The sequence below is a fragment of the Eleutherodactylus coqui genome, chromosome 8 (genome assembly GCF_035609145.1).
Source record: "Eleutherodactylus coqui strain aEleCoq1 chromosome 8, aEleCoq1.hap1, whole genome shotgun sequence".
Lineage (NCBI taxonomy): Eukaryota > Metazoa > Chordata > Amphibia > Anura > Eleutherodactylidae > Eleutherodactylus > Eleutherodactylus coqui.
Genome location: NC_089844.1, coordinates 65,828,265 through 65,851,177, shown reverse-complemented (window position 1 = coordinate 65,851,177; position 22,913 = coordinate 65,828,265). Strand labels below are relative to the sequence as shown.

At 46.3% G+C, this 22,913-nt stretch overlaps 1 protein-coding gene across 1 annotated transcript in view; it reads left to right on the top strand.

The window, feature by feature from the left end:
- UBE2E3 (ubiquitin conjugating enzyme E2 E3) overlaps positions 1-22,913 on the top strand; it is a 62,337-nt gene that overhangs the window by 35,287 nt on the left and 4,137 nt on the right. The window contains exons 4-5 of the mRNA XM_066575761.1: positions 7,650-7,782; positions 21,265-21,412. Of these exons, the coding sequence (XP_066431858.1) occupies positions 7,650-7,782; positions 21,265-21,412 (281 nt within the window). The remainder of the gene's footprint in view (positions 1-7,649; positions 7,783-21,264; positions 21,413-22,913) is intronic.

The following is a 22,913-nucleotide window of genomic DNA, read 5'->3' as shown; positions in this document are numbered from 1 at the left end:
ACCTGTGTAGTACTATGGAAATCCTGAAAACATGACCTGTTGAGGAGGTCGGTAGGACTGGTCTTTGGTAAACCCTGATATTGATATCTTTTTTTTTTTTTTTTTTTTTTTTGAGAATCCCTAGCATTGGTGGCAGTGGGGGACAGATATAAAAAGAAAACAAAATACTCCCCTCCCACTACGCAGTGCTCTCCCGCCCCCACTCGCTGCGCTCCTCTCTCCTGTATACAAGCGCTGCAATGGTCATGTGGGTTGTTTACCCATGTGATCGCTGCAGCCAATAGGAGGCTAGACAAGGACATCAATGAAGTCCCGTAAACCTGCTGTCGGGCTTCTATATTAGGAGCCCATGTAACTGGTATATGGTACGTCGCCAGGTCCTCTGGCCGAGTGAGATCACTTGTCGGATGCCTTGGCGCTGGACGGCCGAAGTGGTGGTCCGGCTCTATGGTAAGTATATTGATTTCCTATAGATTTAGGCATGTGGGGCCCAAACTATACAAAAGCAATAATTTCAAAAATGCCTTTAAAATGGGCCATGAATATGAAGTCACTGGGGTTTCAACTCGCAGTACCCCGGCTGATCAGCTGATGGAAGGTGCGCTAGTGCCCAGGCGAGTACTGGGGCCTGTTCATAATTTACCAGGCACAGCTCCATACATTTTGTTGCAGGCACCGCCGCTAAAAATTGTGGAGTTGTCTGGTAAACAGAGACTGCACTGCTTGCGTAGGCACCACGGCCCTTTCAATCAGCTGATTAATAGGGGTGTTGGATGTCGGAGCCCCACTGATCTGATGATAATGATGACCTATTCAGTGGATGGGTCATTGGTATTGATGCCCTGGAAACCCCCCTTAAACCGGTCCCTACAGAACTCCTTGGAATATTAAATCTCTATGCAGTAAGCTTCTGAAAATTGTGTCAGCAGGCTGCCAAAATGTTATCCTTTCAGTGTGTTGCTATACAGAGGATTTGGAGCTCTGTATCAGAAAAGCAGAACTAGAACCACATCAGTAACATAGTATGTAAGGCTCAACTGGATGGACATATGACTTTTTTTGGCTTTACATACTATTTCCCCCCTTCCCCAATCTTGATCCAAAGGAAGGAAAAAAATTCCTTCCCAACCCCAGTCTGTCAAATTCCTTCCCCACCCCGGATCAACAACCAGAATTTCTTGGATTACTAAAACAAACAAGAACTACATTTCTAGAACTGAAACTTGGGAAGATTGAGTTCTGTTAACGATCTCCACTCATCCTTCTAGAGCACGTTGGACTTTGAAAAGCACTGGTGCTATAAGGAGAATTCATCACCTCGCTGATCTTCCTCCACAGTCTCCACAATGGAGGAAAAGGAAGTCTTGCCTTCCATAAACATTGGCTCTGTGTGGCTTTACACCATTGGAACATTGGTGAACATATGGGTACAGTAGGTCCGACAGGAGTCTATGGGTTCCCTATTCCGACTTAATAATTTCTGCTAGTCTGTGCTCACTGCACAAACCTGTTAGAGCAACAGATGGTGGTTATTAAACTATGTGTATCACAGTCAGGTCCGTGTACTATGTAGTTCAGAGAAATGGTTAACTGCAGAATGACTCTAGTGTAGAACAGGATACAAACAGATGGATATTCTTTGATTTCCTTGAACACTTGTCTGAAACATTACTACTATATTTGACCATGAGAAGAGAATAATGATTTCTGTAGTTGCACTGTACAGGTACTTGAGGAAATATCTGAAGCATTTCTTTAGATGGTGGCAGAAGGAGTTTCGGAATTGTTAATGATGAATGCCACTTATGGGTTGTGAGTACAGCGTTGGTACAATATTGTGGAGCCATCTCAGATGGCATTTCCTTCTCTGCTTTCAGCGGAATGCTAGTATAGCTATGAGCTATACTGTTTGGTTGTTAGTGATGAGCGGTTAGTGGAATAATCTGCTTGTGTCAGTATTGGGCCGATTTCATGAACATGAACATTGGGAAGGTTGATTTAGACTCCGATTAAAGTTAATGGGAGTAGAAATAGGGCTCACTAACTTGTTTCCATGAAGGTCCCCATTGCAGCCAAACCCCTTGAAATTGCATGGGCCCACAGCCACACATCTGGTGTTGTGCTCCTCCCAAAAATTGTTCAAATGGTGTACACTAATGTAGGTGTCAAACATAGCACAGGGGTGTCGCAGAAAGCAAAATGATGCCCACATAGGGTCTCCTGACCTAGATCAAAACTTGCGGCAAAGCAGACAGCTGGTGCGCTGCTTGTTTTAAAAGCAATGACATAAATTTTTACAAGGAGAAATTCTACTGGGTGAACAAAACACTCAAGCACGGGTCTGCTCCAAGGAACAGCTGCAGAGCTACCAAAAATTTGCTATACAAGGCAACAGGTGTGCTGCTGGTTTTAAAAGCAGTGTCATACATTTTGCAAAGAACAAATTCTACCAGGTGAGGGGGAACAGCCGAGCACAGGCCTTCTCCAAGAAAAATATTGAGCTACAGCTGCTTCTTGCACTTGAGAAAACATTTGTTTTGGGAGAAGGAGGAGGAAATGTGGCAGAAGCAGGAGAGCAGCAGCACCACCAGCAGCAATTGCACCTTGAGGACAGGGTGTGCTGCTTGTAAAAACAAGAGCTGTAGCTCCATATTTACATGATGATTATTTTTTTTTCATTTAGGAGGAAGTAGGAGGAGAAAACATGGCAGAGGCATGAGGAGGAGAGCACCAGTACTTTGAGGGCACAGTGTGGTCTTTGATATAAATCTATGCTTGGTCATATGTGATTGAAAATTACCAGCATGTATGTGGAGAGGCGGATGGCAAAGTCAGTTACCGCACCCCCAGCTGTGCTGAACAACCTTTCTGATAGCACACTGGCAGCGGGGACAGTGGTTGGCTGCTGACTTGGGTCACTGGTATATGGGCTAGATCTCAATGTCTGAAGGTGGTGGTGATGTGGCGGCTGAAAATCTGCTCTATAGCCTGTCTCTGCACGTAACTGCCTCTTTCCCCAGTGGTTACTGTATGAACATGGAGATGGAGCAGGATGAGACTGACTCTTTGCCCGCTGGCCCAGGTGGGCTCTCTACTCTTCTGTCATCAGCTGTAGTTTCAAAGAATGCCCAGGCTGTAGAAGTCCTGTGAGGAGACATAGCTGTGGGCCTGTGACTAGTAGTAGCTAAGGGTGGGTGGCACTGCCCTCTTCTGCAACATCCTACTCAGTGCCTTGGCATGGTTCTGGCCCGCAATGTCCGCCACCCCCCACCTGCAAGCTGCTTTCAGGTCTCTCAGTGCCCGTGCATGTTGGGTCAAGCACCTCATCATCTTTCACCTGCTCTTTGTCATCCTTCTGCTCCTGAATGGACTGTCACAGTGAGCATCGGGAGCTGGCAGCTCCGTTTCCACAGCCCCATTACTACACATTGACTATGGAGGGCTGACCATATGCAGTGATTCGGTGCTGGTGTATCTTGACGCCACCGGAAGGTAGGGGCTGACCTGGCATTGTTGCAGTTAAAGGGGTTGTCCCGCGCCGAAACGTTTTTTTTTTTTTTTCAATAGCCCCCCTGTTCGGCGCGAGACAAACCCGATGCATGTGTTGAAAAAAAAAACCGGATAGTACTTACCCGAATCCCCGCGCTCTGGTGACTTCTTACTTACCTTGTAAAGATGGCCGCCGGGATCTTCACCCTCGGTGGACCGCAGGGCTTCTGTGCGGTCCATTGCCGATTCCAGCCTCCTGATTGGCTGGAATCGGCACACGTGACGGGGCGGAGCTACGAGGAGCCGCTCTCCGGCACGAGCGGCCCCATTCAGAAGAAAGAAGACCGGACTGCGCAAGCGCGTCTAATCGGGCAATTAGACGCTGAAAATTAGACGGCACCATGGAGACGAGGACACTAGCAACGGAACAGGTAAGTGAATAACTTCTGTATGGCTCATAATTAATGCACAATGTACATTACAAAGTGCAATAATATGGCCATACAGAAGTGTATACCCCAACTTTGTTTCGCGGGACAACCCCTTTAATGCCCCTTGTTGAGCCCCTAGCTTCCCACTGGCTGTGTGTGGTGCGCTGCACGGTAGCATCAAGATACTACATTGCCGACAGCAAGGACCACTGACCGTGGGGGGGGCATGAGGGAGGTTGGCGGGTGGCACATTTGACTTAAAGTGCTGTGTCCCCGCTGTCACTGTTCAGAGGCTGCAGTACTTCCCTGCCGGCCTGGCATGTCCGCTAGCGGCGGATCGGCTCGCACAGTCCCCGGCCTCCCCTCTGCGCTAACTGCTTTCTCCGTGCAGCTCCCCGCCCCTCTCCAATGAGATACAGCGTTCATCGTGCAGTTTAAACAGTGGCCGTTCAATAGCAAATGGCCGCTGTGTATCTCAACGGAGAGGGGTGGGGGAGCGAGAGGAGAGAAGTCTCCTGCACTGCCCCGTCCCCCTGCTGGCTGCTCTGTGACCAAGCCAACTGTGCTAGCTCCCTGCAGGAGCACGGGAGCGCAGAGATGCAGGTACGAGTTTCGGGCATCGTTTGCCCGAAACTCGTCCAGTTTAAATGGGCCTTTAGTTCATGCCAGAAATCCAGTTAGACAAGTGTGTAGAGATGTGCCAGATTTACAATGCACCAAATTTATTGAAGGGACTCATGGTGTTTTTTTTTTTTCAACCTGTCTTTTGTGTGACTTTACACTGACTAATTAATTATTAGGGTCTGTTGAGACCACATTTCAGGATCTCTGTGTTCTCTCTGAATCCTAGGCTTTCAGTTGTTGTAGACCACTTTGGTCTCACTTTTAAGCAGGTTTACTTTACTTTTCTCCCTGGCATTCAGGTTGAACAAAATAGTGCAGGCGACTATGCCTTTTCTGTCCGACACAAACTGCAGAAAGAAAGTCTCCTCAAATAGTGGTCTCGGATTGGTTAATGAAAGCTTACGAGTCTTTCTTGGGCTTTTGTTTGATTCCAGCATTTGGGGATTCGGGCTGAGCACCACAATGGAGCCAGAGATGCTCTCTGAACAGACCCTTGGGACAGATTAAGGCCTCATGTCCACAGGCGGATGGGATTTCTAGTATCCGCGTGGGTTACCCATGCATAAGATCCGCGGTTCTGGCCGCCCACAGGGAAGCATAGGCGTCCGCACTTCAATTTACACATGCAGATTTGTTTCCCGGATTTCGTATGCGGAAAACAAATCGCAGCATGCTCCATTTTAGTGCAAATTCCGTGCGGACAGCTTCCATTGAACTCGATGGAAGCCGTCCGACTACCGCTCTGTCCGCAATTGACTTTGCAGACAGGCTGTGGATTCCGCAGGAAAGTAAGAGCTTTTTAAAAAAAAAAAAAAAAAAAAAAAAAAGAAACAAATGTACTGCGTCTGTGCGCTGGCCGTCCCTTCCGCACATATCCGCAGTACAGAGAAAAGACAGGTACACAGGGTCCTCAGCCACCGGCAGGGTCGGGTTCTGCTGCAGGCTCCCGCATGCAGAATCCGACCTGACCAGGGACATGAGGACTTACTATTCTTCTCTATTGATTTAAAATCAAAAATTACATTTAACTCGGGCTTAAATAGAGCTTACAGGAGTTACAGAGAACCAGACAAATATGGCTTTCTTCTAGAAACCGCAGCACACCTGCCTATAGGTTGTGTGCGGTATTACTGCTCATCGCCATTGAAGGAAGTGAGTGGAGCTGAGCTGCAATGTACGGTATATAGATTGTGGACAGATGTGACGCTGTTTCTGCAAGAAAGCAGCCGTGTTTCTCTAATCTTCTACAACTTTTTTAACGGTACCTACCTAAAAGTGTGCCACATTCACACGTCCTCTAGCATACATGGCATTCTGGATAAATGGCTAGTGTTGTAATGAGTTCATCAGGCACTCGGACTAGTTTCCAGCTGTAGCTGGTTTGTTTCTATCGCTACTGAAGCATTAAGATTTATTTCTTTTGCTTTCTATTACATTCTACATGGCAGAGAAACATAGAAAATAAGGAAATTACAAAGTTGCAGTATTCTCACATAAAACTAGAAAGTTCTTTTTAGCCCTATGATTCTGATGACTGGCGTTCTTTGTAGTCAGTCGGGTTTCTTCTTCTTCTTTTATGTTCTGCCTCTAATTATCAGTTTGGAAGGTCTGTGGTATTCTGACTACTATGCGCAAGAGCCTTTTAATCATTTGTTTTTAGAATGTGATTTAGTAGGTGTCTGATGCAATAGAAATGGTGTATCTGCTAATAAAGGAAATAGTCTTTCTAGATGACCGGTCTCCGTTTTTAAGTGGATTGATATGGGCTTCTTAAAGGGTTTCTCCACTAATTTTAAAATAGGCTTAGAAAGCTCAGACTTCATAATATGTATTCAGACTTCTTATGTGCTGAAAATGCAGATTTTACATTACGAGCGCATTTATTCCAGCGCTTACGAAAGTAGACGGGGGGGGGGGGGTGTAGAGGCCGGGATTCTCCAACCACCTCTTCGACTCAAGATTGTGAATTTGCAAACTAGGGTGCGCAACATTAAAAGTAATGTTTTATGGTGAAGCTACAAGGTTGCTTGTATACAAAAAGTGTGACTTGCATATACCTAAAACGAAAAAAAGGTTTGGTACGGTGCAAAGTGTGATTGTTCTCAGTGAGAGAAACCAAGTAATCTTGTAGATATGATAACTTTTAATGGCTAACAAAAATACATGATGTTATAGCAAGCTTTCAGATCTTCTATCGATTCTTCCACAGGCTAAAATGTGACTGGTTTGGATCGGCACACATATAATATACACATGCAGAAAGGACACCCGTCTTGATAGAAATACAAATGTTCACAGCCTAAAATTTCTGTGTGTACCTAGCGCAATTGATTAAGATTGAATGGCATTGTGTAATGTTTAGAGTGAAGCAGAAATATTAAATAAGTGTGTCTCTGTAATACAGGACAGATGCTACAGATGGCCAAGAGATGAGGATTCTGGACAGCGGACCTCCCTCTATTGGTTTTTTAATTGTCAACAACACTCTTATATGAAGACCCACCACAAACCATGTAATGCCTTTAGAGATGAGCGAGCACGCTCATTTAAGGCTGATGCTCGAGTGAGCATCAGTCTTCTAGAGTAACTGATTACTCGACTGAGCAAATGCGGGGGTTGGCGGGGTGAGTGGGGGGGGGGGCGCATTTGCTCAGATGAGTAATCAGTTACTCAAGAAGACTGATGCTCACTCGAGCACCAGCCTTAAACGAGCGTGCTCGCTCATCTCTAAATCCTTTATTTTACCCATGGTGGTCCTCCAGGGGAAAGCAACACTTGCTTCCTTTTGAAATTACAGCTGCATTCTGGACTTGCTAGCTGTGGGACACCCTGTGACTACTTTATTTGTTACATGGGTCTGCTGAAAAAATAAAGATTATAAAAACCTGATAACTCTTTGAAGGGTACTTTTGTTCTTTCTCTATTCCTTGACATGGTGTTAGAACTGTGGTCATTTTGATTATTTTGCTGAACTTTATGAATTTATCAAGGAATAGATGTCCAAAATCATAGAAATTTTCATTTTCTATTCTACCTGTTCTAACACGTTTTGTTTGTTTACTAACATTTTAAATATCTTTTTAATTTTTCCTGTTTTTTTTATAGTGCTGGCCCAAAGGGAGACAACATATATGAATGGAGGTCGACTATTCTGGGACCACCAGGATCTGTATATGAAGGAGGAGTGTTTTTTTTGGATATCACTTTTTCTTCTGATTATCCATTCAAGCCACCAAAGGTAAACAAAGACCGTGAAGGGGAAACTGTCCCCAGGTTTATGCTGTCCTGATTCCACCAATTGGTGTATTGTATTTTTCCTTGCAATAGTTTTCATAAAATCTCTGTTGATCAGCTGCAGCGTGAGCCAAGTGCTGAATCCTCGTATTCATCGGTGGTGGTGGGGGGTGGGGGGCTCCCCTGCCAACCGATGGCTGATTGACTGACTGCCTGCCTTCTCCCTATGCAAAGTAAAGGAAGAAGGCAATCAGTGGCAGGGGGAGTTGGCAGGTCAGGAATATTGAGGACTCCATATGCACAACATTGAGGCTGTTTCCACATGGGCAGTTTTTTTCTCTCCTTTTGTTTGTTCTGTGCAAGTCCTGTTTGATTCTGAAGTGATTCATTCACACAAGTGATTTTTCTCTCTGACCAATAAGCAGAGTTAGAAAAATCACTGGATGTCTTATTTTTATGCGATTCTTCACTAAGAATCACCCATTATTTTCTATGGGAGGTTAAAAAATGGGGGGTGGAACAAAACACATCACTTACTATCCGATTTGCATGCGATTGTTAATGTATGTTACTTTGGGGAATACATAAGAAAATTGGGAAGTACAGGGCAGTGAAAAATTCATGAAAATCACAAACGCATTACAAACCCACGAAAATCGCATCACTACAAAAATCGCACTTGCCTGTGTACAACCTTAACCCCTTAATGACGCGCCCCCTTTTTTTTCCATTTTCGTTTTTTTTCTCCCCTTCGTAACTCCTTTAGTTATCCATCGCCGTCGCTGTAGGAGGGCTTGTTTTTTGCGGGACGAGTTGCATTTTTAAATGGTACTATATACTGTACCATATAATGTACTGAAAAACTTTTGAACCATTCTAAGTGGAGTAAAATGAAAAAAAAAATAAAATAACTACATTCCGGCATCTTTCGGTGTGTCTTGTTTCTACGGCGCACAAATTGCAACAAAAATGACAACTTTTTTTCTATGGGTCAGTATGATTGCTACGATACCAAACTTGTGTAGGTTCTACAGATGAGCGAGCATACTTGCTAAGGACAATTACCCGAGCGAGCATTGTCCTTAGTGAGTACCTGCCCGCTCGGAAGAAAAGATTCGGGTGCCGGTGGGGGGGACGGCGGGGGGAGAGCAGGGAGGAACGGAGGGGAGATCTCTCTCTCCCTCTCTCCCCCCTGCAACTCACCGCTCACCCGCACCGGCACCCCGACTCTTTTCTTCCGAGCGGGCAGGTACTCGAATAAGGCACTACTCGCTCGAGTAATTGTCCTTAGCGAGTATGCTCGCTCATCTCTAGTAGGTTCTTTTTCTACGGTACTACTTTTTTTTTTCCAAAGACATTAAATTTTTTTTTAAATTATTTTCTGCCGCCATCTTCTGTGCGCAATGACTTTTTTATTTTTCCGTCTATGTAGTTGTGCGATGGCTCATTTTTTGCGGGATGTCATGTAGTTTCTGTTATTACCAATTCAAAATACAGACGATTTTTGATCGCTTTTTATCGCATTTTTTCTGGGAGACGGTAACTGAAAGTGCATTTCTGGCGTTCTTTATTTTTTTTTTCGGACGACATTCACCGCGCGGGGAAAATAATGCGCTACTTTGATAGATTGGACTTTCACGGACGCAGTGATACCAAATATGTATTTTTATTTTAATTATTTAGATTTATTTATTATAGATCTGGCAAAAGGGGGGGACATTTAAACCTGCAGTATGATGTAATGCTATAGCATTAAGTCACACTGCTTTTTGACAGGCAGTCTATCAAGCCACCCCATGGGGATGGCTTGATAGGCAGTCTCCTTAGGCAGCCCTTTCAGAAGGCCCCCTGCCTGCCATGACACCTGCACAGCTCCCCCGATCTCACCGCGGGTAGAACGTACGGGACCCCCAAATATTGTTCGGGGGATATTAATGCCGCTGTCAGAATTTACAGCGGCATTTAAACAGTTAATAGCCACAATCTGACACGCGGCTGATTGCCGCTATTGCCCGCGGGTGTCAGCTGCAGGGCGACCTCTCTTCATACATACCCCGACGCTCCAGGACATAAATATACGTCCTTAAAGGAGATGTCCCGAGGCAGCAAGTGGGTCTATACACTTCTGTATGGCCATAATAATGCACTTTGTAATATACATTGTGCATTAATTATGAGCCATACAGAAGTTATAAAAAGTTTTTTACTTACCTGCTCCGTTGCTAGCGTCCTCGTCTCCATGGTGCCGACTAATTTTTGGCCTCCGATGGCCAAATTAGCCGCGCTTGCGCAGTCCGGGTCTTCAGCAGTCTTCTATGGAGCCGCTCGTGCCAGAGAGCGGCTCCGTGTAGCTCCGCCCCGTCACGTGCCGATTCCAGCCAATCAGGAGGCTGGAATCGGCAGTGGACCGCACAGAAGAGCTGCGGTCCACGAAGACAGAGGATCCCGGCGGCCATCTTCAGCAGGTGAGTATGAAGACGCCGGACCGCCGGGATTCAGGTAAGCGCTGTGCGGGTGGTTTTTTTAACCCCTGCATCGGGGTTGTCTCGCGCCGAACGGGGGGGGGGGTTGAAAAAAAAAAAAACCCGTTTCGGCGCGGGACATCTCCTTTAAGTGGAAAGGGGTTAAAGGAGTTCAGCACTTGGTTCACACGGTAGCTGATAAATGGTGATTTTTTTTTTTATTATTTTTTTTTTTTTTATTTTTTAGAAAAACTACTGCAAGACAAAAGTGCTGAAACGTGGGTCTATCAGTACTTACGCTGCCCCCTTATAGAACAGCATACATCTAGTGATCGATTTTTCGCAGAGTAAAGCTGTCTCCGTTTTTATGCAGAATTGAGCAGATCTGGCATTCATGGAGGTTGCAGTCAGTCTCTAGAGTGGTGTTGACACAGTTTGGATACCACTTCCTTTTAATTGTTCGGTTTGAAGCATGAGGCCACATTTCACTATGTTGCTTTTATACGAGATACTCATCTAACTTGGCTGTCGCCTGTGAGAACCGGCCAGAAACTTCAGAGTACTGCAGACTTCTGCACATCCCACCGGATCAGTAACGTGGAGGCGTGAGATTGTAATATGACTATTGATAGCAATACTAAATCTGACTCGGAGGAGACAAATATAAAGTTGCAAGACAAGAGCAGCCGTTTTAAATCTAGTGTGGCCAGAAATAAAATGCCATTAACTCTCCTTCTGCGTTACAGAAAAAAAATGTATTCCTACTATATATGGTATTATGAAACAATTTGAGCCATATTATTTTTTGGAAGACATATGAGTAGTAGTGTTTTTTTTTTTTTTTATAAGGGAAGACTAAGGTTTAGGTCAAGTTAATATTAGATTCCCTAAAATATAAAAATAACATTTCTTATCTGCTCGATGTTTTGCCAGTATCTGCTTATAAAGCTTTAAATTGGGATATCTACAAACGTGATAGTGACACAATGCAGGGGGGCTGTAGAGTGGCTGGAGGGGTACCAACTCTGACTTCAAAATAAAAATATATTACTGGATATTAAGGCTGAAGGTTGCCTTTTTACTGCAGTGAATTTTCTATTACTTATAACAAGTGTGGACAACTAGGAGTCGGACTTTTGGCTTGCCTACACCACAGGCCTAGTGCAAGAAGCCAAGGCATTTTTTTTTTTTTTCCTTTTTGTGCTATAAGATAAGTTGGCTGATGGGATTTTATTTCCAGCAGTTCAAGCAGAATAGTAATAGTAGCTGCTGCAGGGAAAATGTAGTATTTCATGGATGCCCTTCAAATGAATAGACATCCCTGTCATCCAGCAATGGGCCCAGTCCACCACAGGGAACCATTGATGCTACACAGCTCTATACCATTTACAGTGTTAATGCCGTCTCTTATTTCTCTAATCTGACATCCGTCACTTTATGTGGTAATACATTTTGAATGCTTTTACTTACTGGTACCTACACGATTCTGAGTTTGTTTTTTTTGTGACATATTGTAATTTGCTAGTGGTTAATTTCAACAATAAATTTTGGCTTTATTAAGAAAATCAAAACTTTTTTTTCCCTTGTGAGACAGCCAAACGAACTCAAATAATTGAAAAATTATTACAATAGAAAAGTAATGCAAATATAAATTTTTTTATTTATTTTATTTTTTTTAACGACTCCACAAAGTATAAGTTTTTAGCAGCACTGCACCCCCTCGAAGTATTTAAAATGGCATTTAGGAAGTTTATTAACCCTTTAGATGCTCCACAGAAATTAAAGAAAAAGCATGAAAAATTACAACTTTTCCATCTTTTATTTTTTTGTAGATTTTCAAATATTAAAACCATTTTTCTACATAACAGCAAGAGTTAGAGGAACAAAACTCAGAATTTATTACTTGGATTCTGCAATCTTTAGAAACGCCCATGTGTGGATGTAAACTGCTGTTTGGGCACATGGCGGGGCTCAGAAGGGAAGGCGTGCTATCTGGCTTCTGGAATGGAGGTTTTGCTGAAAACCCTTTTTTAGATGTCATGTTGTGTTTGCAGCCTTTAGGTATCGGTGCATTAACCCCACCCCCCATCCCCACATTCCCAAGAACTGACCCTATTTTAGAGACTAGACCCCTCAGGGAATTCATTGAGGGGTGTGGTGTTTTTGACTCCACAAGTACTTTTGTGAATTTAACTTTTTTTCTTTGATTTGAAAACTAAAAATCCCACTTTTTCCAGTATTATGTAGGTTTAGCCCCAAATTTTTTATTTTGCTCTGAGCATTAGGAGAAAAAGGCACCCCACGATGTTACCTAATTGTATGTGGACGTAAACCTCTGGGCACATGGCAGGGCTCCTAAGAGAAGGACTGGCATGTGACTTTATGTATAAGCTGTGTAGGGTATATCAGGGTAAATTCCAGCTGCTATATATTTAATAATAATTCGAGTAACCTGTTGGTGTTCAGTGGTTTCACTGCCTACCAATAAACTTGTCCATGAATAGCTTGCTGTGTGTATTTATTGCAGTAGTAATATAAAAGAAGTCAACTACCTGTATATGTGCTAACATACTACAGTGTAAAATCATAATTAGTATTTTTTCCCCCCTCCCAAGCATATTAACTGCAAAATATAGCAATTCTGCTGGAATCAAAAAATAACTGATTTAACATATACAGTATATGGAAAAAAAACAAAACCTAGACCAAAACTTAAAGAAAAAAAAGATCTTGCATGACCTTTCTATCCATCGGAGCCCACGTTTTTAGAATTTACGAATAAGTCATTAAATTTTAATTTCTATATCTGTGAAGGGTTTCTATCCATCGGTGATCACTTATATCATCCCCCTACCCTCTCCTGGAATTTCTACTATTTAACATTAGAATCAGATCCCATGATTCTCCAAAATCTAATGTCATGGCTATCCCTTACATCTACCCATCTCCCTTCCCATGTATTTAGGGAATGATGATTTATATTAATCTATTCTGAGTCTCCCCAGGCGGTCGGTGTCAGTCTGGTTATAGTACCAAGATGCATCTCTAAATGGCATCACACGCTATAATCTCGTCTGGGTCTAAAAATCTTTCAATAAAAACTTGCCACTTTGTGAAAAACCCTGGTGCTTGAGATTCTGCACACCCTTCTATTTCAAACCTCTCCATATTTATTAGATATTTTAGTTGCTGTACTATATCTTGAAGTGTCAGTGCCAGCTTGTTGCCAGTTTGACAAAAGGCAGCTTTTGCTTATTATATGGATGGTGTGAATTATTTTAGTGTGTTACCATAATTAGTAAAAGAATGAAACGCATAAGCCTGTAGCGTCAGTGGGCTAGTCACCCACCCCCCCCCCCCCCACCCCACCCCATCTCTCGCACCAGCGATTGGACCTGCTCCCAAAACCTTTGGATTTTAGTGCAATACCAAACACCATGTAGTAGATCAGATTTTGGTTGCAAGCATCTAGGGCATGCTTGTAGTCTGCCTGGGTTTCCAGGGTGCAGGGGAATGTTAAAGCCCTATATCACACCATGAATTATTTTAAAGCAGGTTTCCCACCACCTTTCGTTTGCTATAGCTCCTGCGGTTCCTTGAATGTTTTATACCTTGGCTTCTTATGGTGGAGGAGATGTTGAACCTTCCCAATACCCCTACTACGCCACTTTTCAAACATTTTATTTTCCCGGTGGCTAGGCGGTCTGCCATAATCTTTGCCATTAGCTTTAAATCACTGTTGATTAAGAAGATTAGTCGGTAGGTGGTCACGTCTGTGGGGTCTTTGCCCGGTTTGGGGAGTAGTTTAATGTGGGCTGTATTTATATGTGATGGAATAGAGGTCCCCTGCATGTAGCCATTGAATAGTGTTTCCAATAATAGTGTCATCTGATCTTTGAATATTTTAAAGAACTCTCCTGTATATCCATCTGGTCCCCGAAGCCTTGTTTTTTAGATTTGAAATGGCTCCCTGTATTTCTAGCTGTGATGTAGGGGCGTTTAAGAAGGAGCAATGTTCTTTATTCCATGAAGTGTGTGGTATATTTTGATGCAATCTTTTATGTACAGGCCGGGTTACGTGGGGCACGTTTTACAATGATAAAGGGCGCCCTTCCTTATCCCTCGTTTGTAGTAGATTCTGCACCTTTTTTTTAAGGTCCTTTCCTCCTTGCCTGTAAACAGAAGGTTCCCACAAAATTCAGCTACATGGCATTCCGCAATCAAAGTAATCTTCAAATGGGTTGTCAGTTTTTGGTCTTCTGCTTATGATCTTGAGAAGATTTGCTTTATTTTGCAGGATTAAGAACTGCTGAATTAAAGGAATTTCACTGAACTTTTTTTCTAATTCCGTTTTTAAAGGGGTTCTTAGTTTGAGCAAGCACAATTTTTTTTTTTCTTTTGAAGGGTCCCATAATGACAAGCTGATCACAAAGTGTCCCCCTATTGGAATCCCCAATAATCAGATGTAATCTGTAGCCTCACAGTTTCAAGAAGTGCCATCATAGGAGAAAATTGGGCATTACACAGTGCACACTCAGTGGGATGTCCGTATAATACCAGGCGAGTCCTCCAGAGCAAGAGACTCTTCGGAACCGCTCTCCTATCTGGCTAAGAGACAAAGATCCTGAACAGAGGAAACCCCTCTATTAACTCAGAATTCTCTGACCACATATGGGAAAGGAGATTACTAGAGATGAGCGAGCACCAAAATGCTCGGGTGCTCGTTACTCGGGGCGAAATTTTCGCGATGCTCGAGGGTTCGTTTCGAGTAACGAACCCCATTGAAGTCAATGGGCGACCCGAGCATTTTTGTATATCGCCGATGCTCGCTAAGGTTTCCATTTTGTGAAAATCTGGGCAATTCAGGAAAGTGATGGGAACGACACGGCAACGGATAGGGCAGGCGAGGGGCTACATGTTGGGCTGCATCTCAAGTTCCCAGGCCCCACTATTAAGCCACAATAGCGGCAAGAGTGCCCCCCCCCCCTCCCAACAATTTTTACTTCTGAAAAGCCCTCATTAGCAATGCATACCTTAGCTAAGCACCACACTACCTCCAACAAAGCACAATCACTGCCTGCATGACACTCCGCTGCCACTTCTAAGTTACATGCTGCCCAACCCCCCCCCCCCCCTGCACGACCCAGTGTCCACAGCGCACACCAAAGTGTCCCTGCGCAGCCTTCAGCTGCCCTCATGCCACACCACCCTCATGTCTATTTATAAGTGTGTCTGCCATCAGGAGGAACCGCAGGCACACGCTGCAGAGGGTTGGCACGGCTAGGCAGCGACCCTCTTTTTAAAAGGGGCGGGGCGATAGCCCACAATGCTGTACAGAAGCAATGAGAAATATAATTCTGTGCCACCGCCATCAGGAGCTGCACACGTGGGCATAGCAATGGGGAACCTATGTGCCACACACTATTCATTCTGTCAAGGTGTCTGCATGCCCCAGTCAGACCGCGGTTTTTTATAAATAGTCACAGGCAGGTACAACTCCGCAATGGGAATTCCGTGTGCCCCCACAGCATGGGTGGCTCCCTGGAACCCACCAGCTGTACATAAATGTATCCCATTGCAGTGCCCTGGACAGCAGAGCTAACGTCAGATTAAATGCAGGTGGGCTTCGGCCCACACTGCATGCCCCAACCTGACCGGGGTTTTTAATTCATAGACACAGGCAGGTACAACTCCCTATTGTGAAGTCCCTGTGGACCCACAGCATGGGTGGCTCCCTGGAACCCACCAAATATATCCCATTGCAGTGCCCATCACAGCTGAGGTAATGTCATGTTTAATGCAGGTGGGCTTCGGCCCACACTGCATGCCCCAGTCAGACTGGGGTTCTTTACAAGTGGACACATGCAGTTACAACTCCGTGTGGACCGACAGCATGGGTGGCTCCCTGGAACCCACCGGCGGTACATAAATATATCCCATTGCGGTGCCCAGCACAGCTGATGTAACGTCAGCTTTAATGCAGGTGGGCAAAAAATTGGATTACACTGTAGGCGAGGGCCCCAAAAAATTGGTGTACCAACAGTACTAATGTACGTCAGAAAAATTGCCCATGCCCAACCAAGAGGGCAGGTGAAACCCATTAATCGCTTTGGTTAATGTGGCTTAATTTGTAACTAGGCCTGGAGGCAGCCCAGTTAAAATAAAAATTGGTTCAGGTGCAAGTTTATAAAAATTGTTTACAAAAATTATATGACTGAGCCTTGTGGGCCTAAGAAAAATTGCCTGTTCGGCGTGATTACGTGAGGTTTCAGGAGGAGGAGCAGGAGGAGGAGGATGAATATTATACACAGATTGATGAAGCTAAAAGGTCCCCGTTTTTGATGGTGATAGAGAACAATGCTTCCATCCGTGGGTGCAGCCTACGTATTGTTTAGGTATCGCTGCTGTCCGCTGGTGGAGAAGAGAAGTCTGGGGAAATCCAGGCTTTGTTCATCTTGATGAGTGTAAGCCTGTCGGCACTGTCGGTTGACAGGCGGGTACGCTTATCTGTGATGATTCCCCCAGCCGCACTAAACACCCTCTCTGACAAGACGCTAGCCGCAGGACAAGCAAGCACCTCCAGGGCATACAGCGCGAGTTCACGCCACGTGTCCAGCTTCGACACCCAGTAGTTGTAGGGGGCAGAGGCGTCACGGAGGACGGTCGTGCGAGCTACGTACTCCCTCACCATCCTTTTACAGTGCTCCCGCCGACTCAGCCTTGACTGGGGAGCGGTGACACAGTCTTGCTGGGGAGCCAGAAAGCTGTCAAAGGCCTTAGAGAGTGTTCCCCTGCCTGTACTGTACATGCTGCCTGATCTCCGCGCCTCCCCTGCTACCTGGCCCTTGGAACTGCGCGTTCGGCCACTAGCGCTGTCGTATGGGAATTTTACCATCAGTTTGTCCGCCAGGGTCCTGTGGTATAGCATCACTCTCGAACCCCTTTCCTCTTCGGGTATGAGAGTGGAAAGGTTCTCCTTATACCGTGGGTCGAGCAGTGTGCACACCCAGTAATCCGTAGTGGCCAGAATGCATGTAACGCGAGGGTCACGAGAAAGGCATCCTAACATGAAGTCAGCCATGTGTGCCAGGGTACCTGTACGCAACACATGGCTGTCTTCACTAGGAAGATCACTTTCAGGATCCTCCTCCTCCTCCTCTGGCCATACACGCTGAAAGGATGACAGGCAAGCAGCATGTGTACCCTCAGCAGCGGGCCAAGCTGTCTCTTCCCCCTCCTCCTCATGCTCCTCCCCCTCCTCCTCCTCCTGAACGCGCTGAGATATAGACAGGAGGGTGCTCTGACTATCCAGCGACATACTGTCTTCCCCCGCCTCTGTTTCCGAGCGCAAAGCGTCTGCCTTTATGCTTTGCAGGGAACTTCTCAAGAGGCATAGCAGAGGAATGGTGACGCTAATGATTGCAGCATCGCCGCTCACCATCTGGGTAGACTCCTCAAAGTTTCCAAGGACCTGGCAGATGTCTGCCAACCAGGCCCACTCTTCTGTAAAGAATTGAGGAGGCTGACTCCCACTGCGCCGCCCATGTTGGAGTTGGTATTCCACTATAGCTCTACGCTGCTCATAGAGCCTGGCCAACATGTGGAGCGTACAGTTCCACCGTGTGGGCACGTCGCACAGCAGTCGGTGCACTGGCAGATGAAACCGATGTTGCAGGGTGGCAGCGTCCGTGTGGGACTTGCGGAAATGTGCGCAGAGCCGGCGCACCTTTCCGAGCAGGTCTGACAAGCGTGGGTAGCTTTTCAAAAAGCGCTGAACCACCAAATGAAAGACGTGGGCCAGGCATGGCACGTGCGTGAGGCTGCAGAGCCGCCACCAGGTTACGGCCGTTGTCACACACGACCATGCCCGGTTGGAGGCTCAGCGGCGCAAGCCAGCGGTCGGTCTGCTCTGTCAGACCCTGCAGCAGTTCGTGGGCCGTGTGCCTCTTCTCTCCTAAGCTGAGTAGTTTCAGCACGGCCTGCTGACGCTTGCCCACCGCTGTGCTGCCACGCCGCGCGACACCGACTGCTGGCGACGTGCTGCTGCTGACACATCTTGATTGCGAGACAGAGGTTGCGTAGGAGGAGGAGGGTGGTTTAGTGGAGGAAGCATACACCGCCGCAGATACCACCACCGAGCTGGGGCCCGCAATTCTGGGGGTGGGTAGGACGTGAGCGGTCCCAGGCTCTGACTCTGTCCCAGCCTCCACTAAATTCACCCAATGTGCCGTCAGGGAGATATAGTGGCCCTGCCCGCCTGTGCTTGTCCACGTGTCCGTTGTTAAGTGGACCTTGGCAGTAACCGCGCTGGTGAGGGCACGTACAATGTTGCGGGAGACGTGGTCGTGCAGGGCTGGGACGGCACATCGGGAAAAGTAGTGGCGACTGGGAACTGAGTAGCGTCGGGCCGCCGCCGCCATCATCATACCTTTGAAAGCCTCCGTTTCCACAACCCTATACGGCAGCATCTCCAGGCTGATAAATTTGGCTATGTGCACGTTTAACGCTTGAGCGTGCGGGTGCGTGGCGGCGTACTTGCGCTTGCGCTCCAACACTTGCGCTAGCGACGGCTGGACTGTGCGCTGAGAGACATTGGTGGATGGGGCCGAGGTCAGCGGAGTTGAGGGTGTGGGTGCAGGCCAGGAGACGGTAGTGCCTGTGTCCTGAGAGGGGGGTTGGATCTCAGTGGCAGGTTGGGGCACAGGGGGAGAGGCAGTGGTGCAAACCGGAGGCAGTGAACGGCCTTCGTCCCACCTTGTGGGGTGCTTGGCCATCATATGTCTGCGCATGCTGGTGGTGGTGAGGCTGGTGGTGGTGGTGGCCCCCCGGCTGATCTTGGCGCGACAAAGGTTGCACACCACTGTTCGTCGGTCGTCTGCACTCAGTGAAAAACTGCCAGACCTTTGAGCACCTCGGCCTCTGCAGGGTGGCATGGGGCGAGGGGGCGCTTTGGAAAACAGTTGGTGGATTATTCGGTCTGGCCCTGCCTCTACCCCTGGCCACCGCACTGCCTCTTCAAACCTGCCCTGCTGCTGCACTTGCCTCCCCCTCTGAAGACCTGTGCTCAGTAGGCGTCGCAAACCAGGTGGGGTCAGTCACCTCATCGTCCTGCTGCTCTTCCTCCGAATCCTCTGTGCGCTCCTCCCTCAGACTTACTCCAATTACTACTACCTGAGTGATAGACAACTGTGTCTCATCGTCCTCCTTACCCACTGAAAGGTCTTGAGACAGTTGCCGGAAGTCCCCAGCCTCATCCCCCGGACCCCGGGAACTTTCCAAAGGTTGGGCATCGGTCACGACAAACTCCTCCAGTGGGAGAGAATTCGGAACCATTGCTGCCCATTCTGGGCAGGGGCCCGAGAACAGTTCCTGGGAGTCTGCCTGCTCCTCAGAATGTGTCATTGTAAAGGAGTGAGGAGGCTGGGAGGAAGGAGGAGCAGCAGCCAGAGGATTCAGAGTTGCAGCAGTGGACGGCGCAGAATTCTGGGTGGTCGATAGATTGCTGGATGCACTTTCTGCCATCCACGACAGGATCTGCTCACACTGCTCATTTTCTAATAAAGGTCTACCGCGTGGACCCATTAATTGTGAGATGAATGTGGGGACGCCAGAAACGTGCCTCTCTCCTAATCCCGCAGCAGTCGGCTGCGATACACCTGGATCAGGAGCTCGGCCTGTGCCCACACCCTGACTTGGGCCTCCGCGTCCTCAGCCGCGTCCACGTCCTCTAGGCCTACCCCTACCCCTCAGCATGCTGTATTACCAGTAGTGCAGAAACAGAATGCTGTAATTAAATGTGCCGCTTATTGGCCTGTGGTTGGAGGCTGACTTCGCTTACGGAACGCACAGCAGATCCAGGAAACAATTTTGCGCATGGCTGCTGTAACGCTTAGCTGCTTATTAATTAGGACTACTACCCCCAGCAGATAGATACTGTAGGCAGCGTATAATATTATGGATACTGTTTCCCTCTGGCGGGATGACGGCGCTGATGTAAACTGAAGACGGTCACAGGCAGCCCAAATATAGTATTTTTCCCCAGTTTTTTGGAAAAAGACCACTGCCTATAGAGCCTGAATATCTCTTTCCCTTCCTCACCAGTACTGGCCCTATACTCTGTACAATGACTGCAGACTGCGGACGCAATGCTCTGCACGGCCGATATACAAAAAAATAAAATTGTGCAACACTGCTAAAAGCAGCCTCAACAGTACTGCACATGGTCAGATGTGGCCCTAAGAAGGACTGTTGGGGTTCTTGAAGCCTAAAATAACTCCTAACGCTCTCCCTATAGCAGCTCCGGCACCAGCAGCACTGTCCCTGATCTCTGTCAGAATGCATCTGTGGCGAGCCGCGGGAGGGGCCGATTTATATACTCGGGTGACACCTGATCTCGCCAGCCAATCACTGCAGGGGGGTGGTATAGGGCTTGAACGTCGCAGGGAGAAGTTGTAATGCCTTCCCTGTCTTTCTATTGGCCAGAAAAGCGCGCTAACGTCTCAGAGGTGAAAGTAACCCGAACATCGCGTGGTGCTCGCCTCTAGTAACGAGCATCTCGAACACGCTAATACTCGAACGAGTATCAAGCTCGGACGAGTGCGTTCGCTCATCTCTAGAGATTACTAAAACAACCCCTCTAATAGTTTATGACCTGGATGAGACATTCACTTGGGGTCCTTCCACACAGGCCAACCGTCACTTGATTTTTATGCCTGCAGAAACTGTGCGATGAATGATAAGCAAACAAATTGGCATTTGTCGATCAGTCCCCGGCAGCATTAACATTGAACGATTACTATCTAATTCTGTGATCCAGCGAGCATGTGATTGATTGATCATTTTATGTAAAACCTTCCAGGCTTTGTGTTCAGTAGTTCCTTGTGTTTGGTTGTTCCGTAATTTTCACTTTATGAAGCGTTCCTAAGAATTCCAGCATGTAGCTGAACAAAACACTCTAAAATGGGAGGTATGGTGGTATTATGGGACCGAAATAATCCTTACATATCATTTTGCTTGAATTTTAGGTCACATTCAGAACAAGAATCTATCACTGTAATATTAACAGCCAAGGAGTCATCTGCTTGGATATTCTGAAAGACAACTGGAGTCCAGCATTGACTATATCAAAAGTTTTGCTATCTATTTGTTCCCTCTTGACAGACTGCAACCCTGGTAAGTCATTGCACGGGAGCATTCAGACACCACATGAAAGTGGTACAATAATGCTTCAATCTGTTTTACACGGGCGGTTAATCAGACATGAACGTTGTTTTCCCATGTATTGACCCTTGTGAGTATGTCTGCGATCGGTGGGGAGATGTGCTACTGACTAGTGTAATCTGTCTGGTCATGTTCCCATTCTAGTGATCCTCTACTGCATGGAAATGGTGCCTAGCGCCGATCGGTGCTCATTAACATGTAGAATATCTACCTGTGCAAGAGCCTCTATACATCTGAGACTAGATAGATTGCAGAAGAGGTCACAGGAATTTCTATCCACTGCAACAGTACTTTGGGACTCTTTGATACACCGTCTGGTCTCTCCCACCTGGGCAGCAGGAGTCATGTTCTCTTAACCCCCCCCCCCCCCCCAATAGTTTAGGAGGAGCGCTGTTAATTCTGCAGGAAAGGGACGTTCTAGTTTTGGATGAACGGGGCCTTTTCTACTTCAGGCAGTTGTAGCTCTGGTTCTAGTAGAGCTGTCAACATACTCTTGTCACCATTTTTAGGCAAAGAATAATGGCCTTAAAATTGCTCCAAAAGCATGTCAGTAGCACTTAAAGACCCATAGCTATATCCACTTGGAGTGGAGGCAGGAATATTGAATTTACAGCTGTCACTATTAGAGGTTTCCAGGGTTGGAAAAACCATGGCTGCGTTCTTCCCAACACAGCGCCACCCTTGTCCATAGGATTGTGTGTGCTATTGCAGCTCAGCTCTATTGAAGTGAAAGGAAGCTGCGCTACAATTCCAGATGCAACACATTGACAAGGGTGGCGCTGTGTCTGGAAGAAAGCAGTTGCGTAGTGTTGTTTTTTTTTGTTTTGTTTTTTTTTTTAAATCTTGGACAACTTCTTTAAGCCAGTGTTCAAGACGGAAAGGAAGGGGAAGAAAGTGGATGTGCAGGAAGTATAGAATGTTATTCTCCTGTATAGCCCCCTGTCTCAGGGAAGGTGTGCTATGAACTTTTCTTCTATCACCCCCTCATCAATCATAGAGCATGTTTGCATGTTCATTATCTCATATGGGGGTCCTTATTCCCAAAAAAGAGCAAAAAGATGAAGACTTGCTCATCTAATTGCTCCTCTACGCCGTTTAACACTGAAGTTGCTGCAGTCATTGCTGACTGCGGCATCTAAATCTTTTTACAGAAAATGTTAGATCTCCCTCACTCCTCCCCTCCCCCTCCCCTTTACAACTTGTATTATAAAAAAAAGTACATTATTTATCCAAAACAAAAATTTAAATGAGTTTTCTTAATCCTGCTTCCCCAAAATAAGAATGAAAAACGATCAAAATAGTACAAATAAAAACAAGTCCTTACCCCCCCCCCAAAAAAAACAACTCATACAGCTCTGTTGATGGGGGAAAATTTATGAATAATAAATGCTAAGGTCTTGGAATTTAATGAAGCCAGAAAAATGTACATTGTGCAAAAGTAATGAAGCATGAT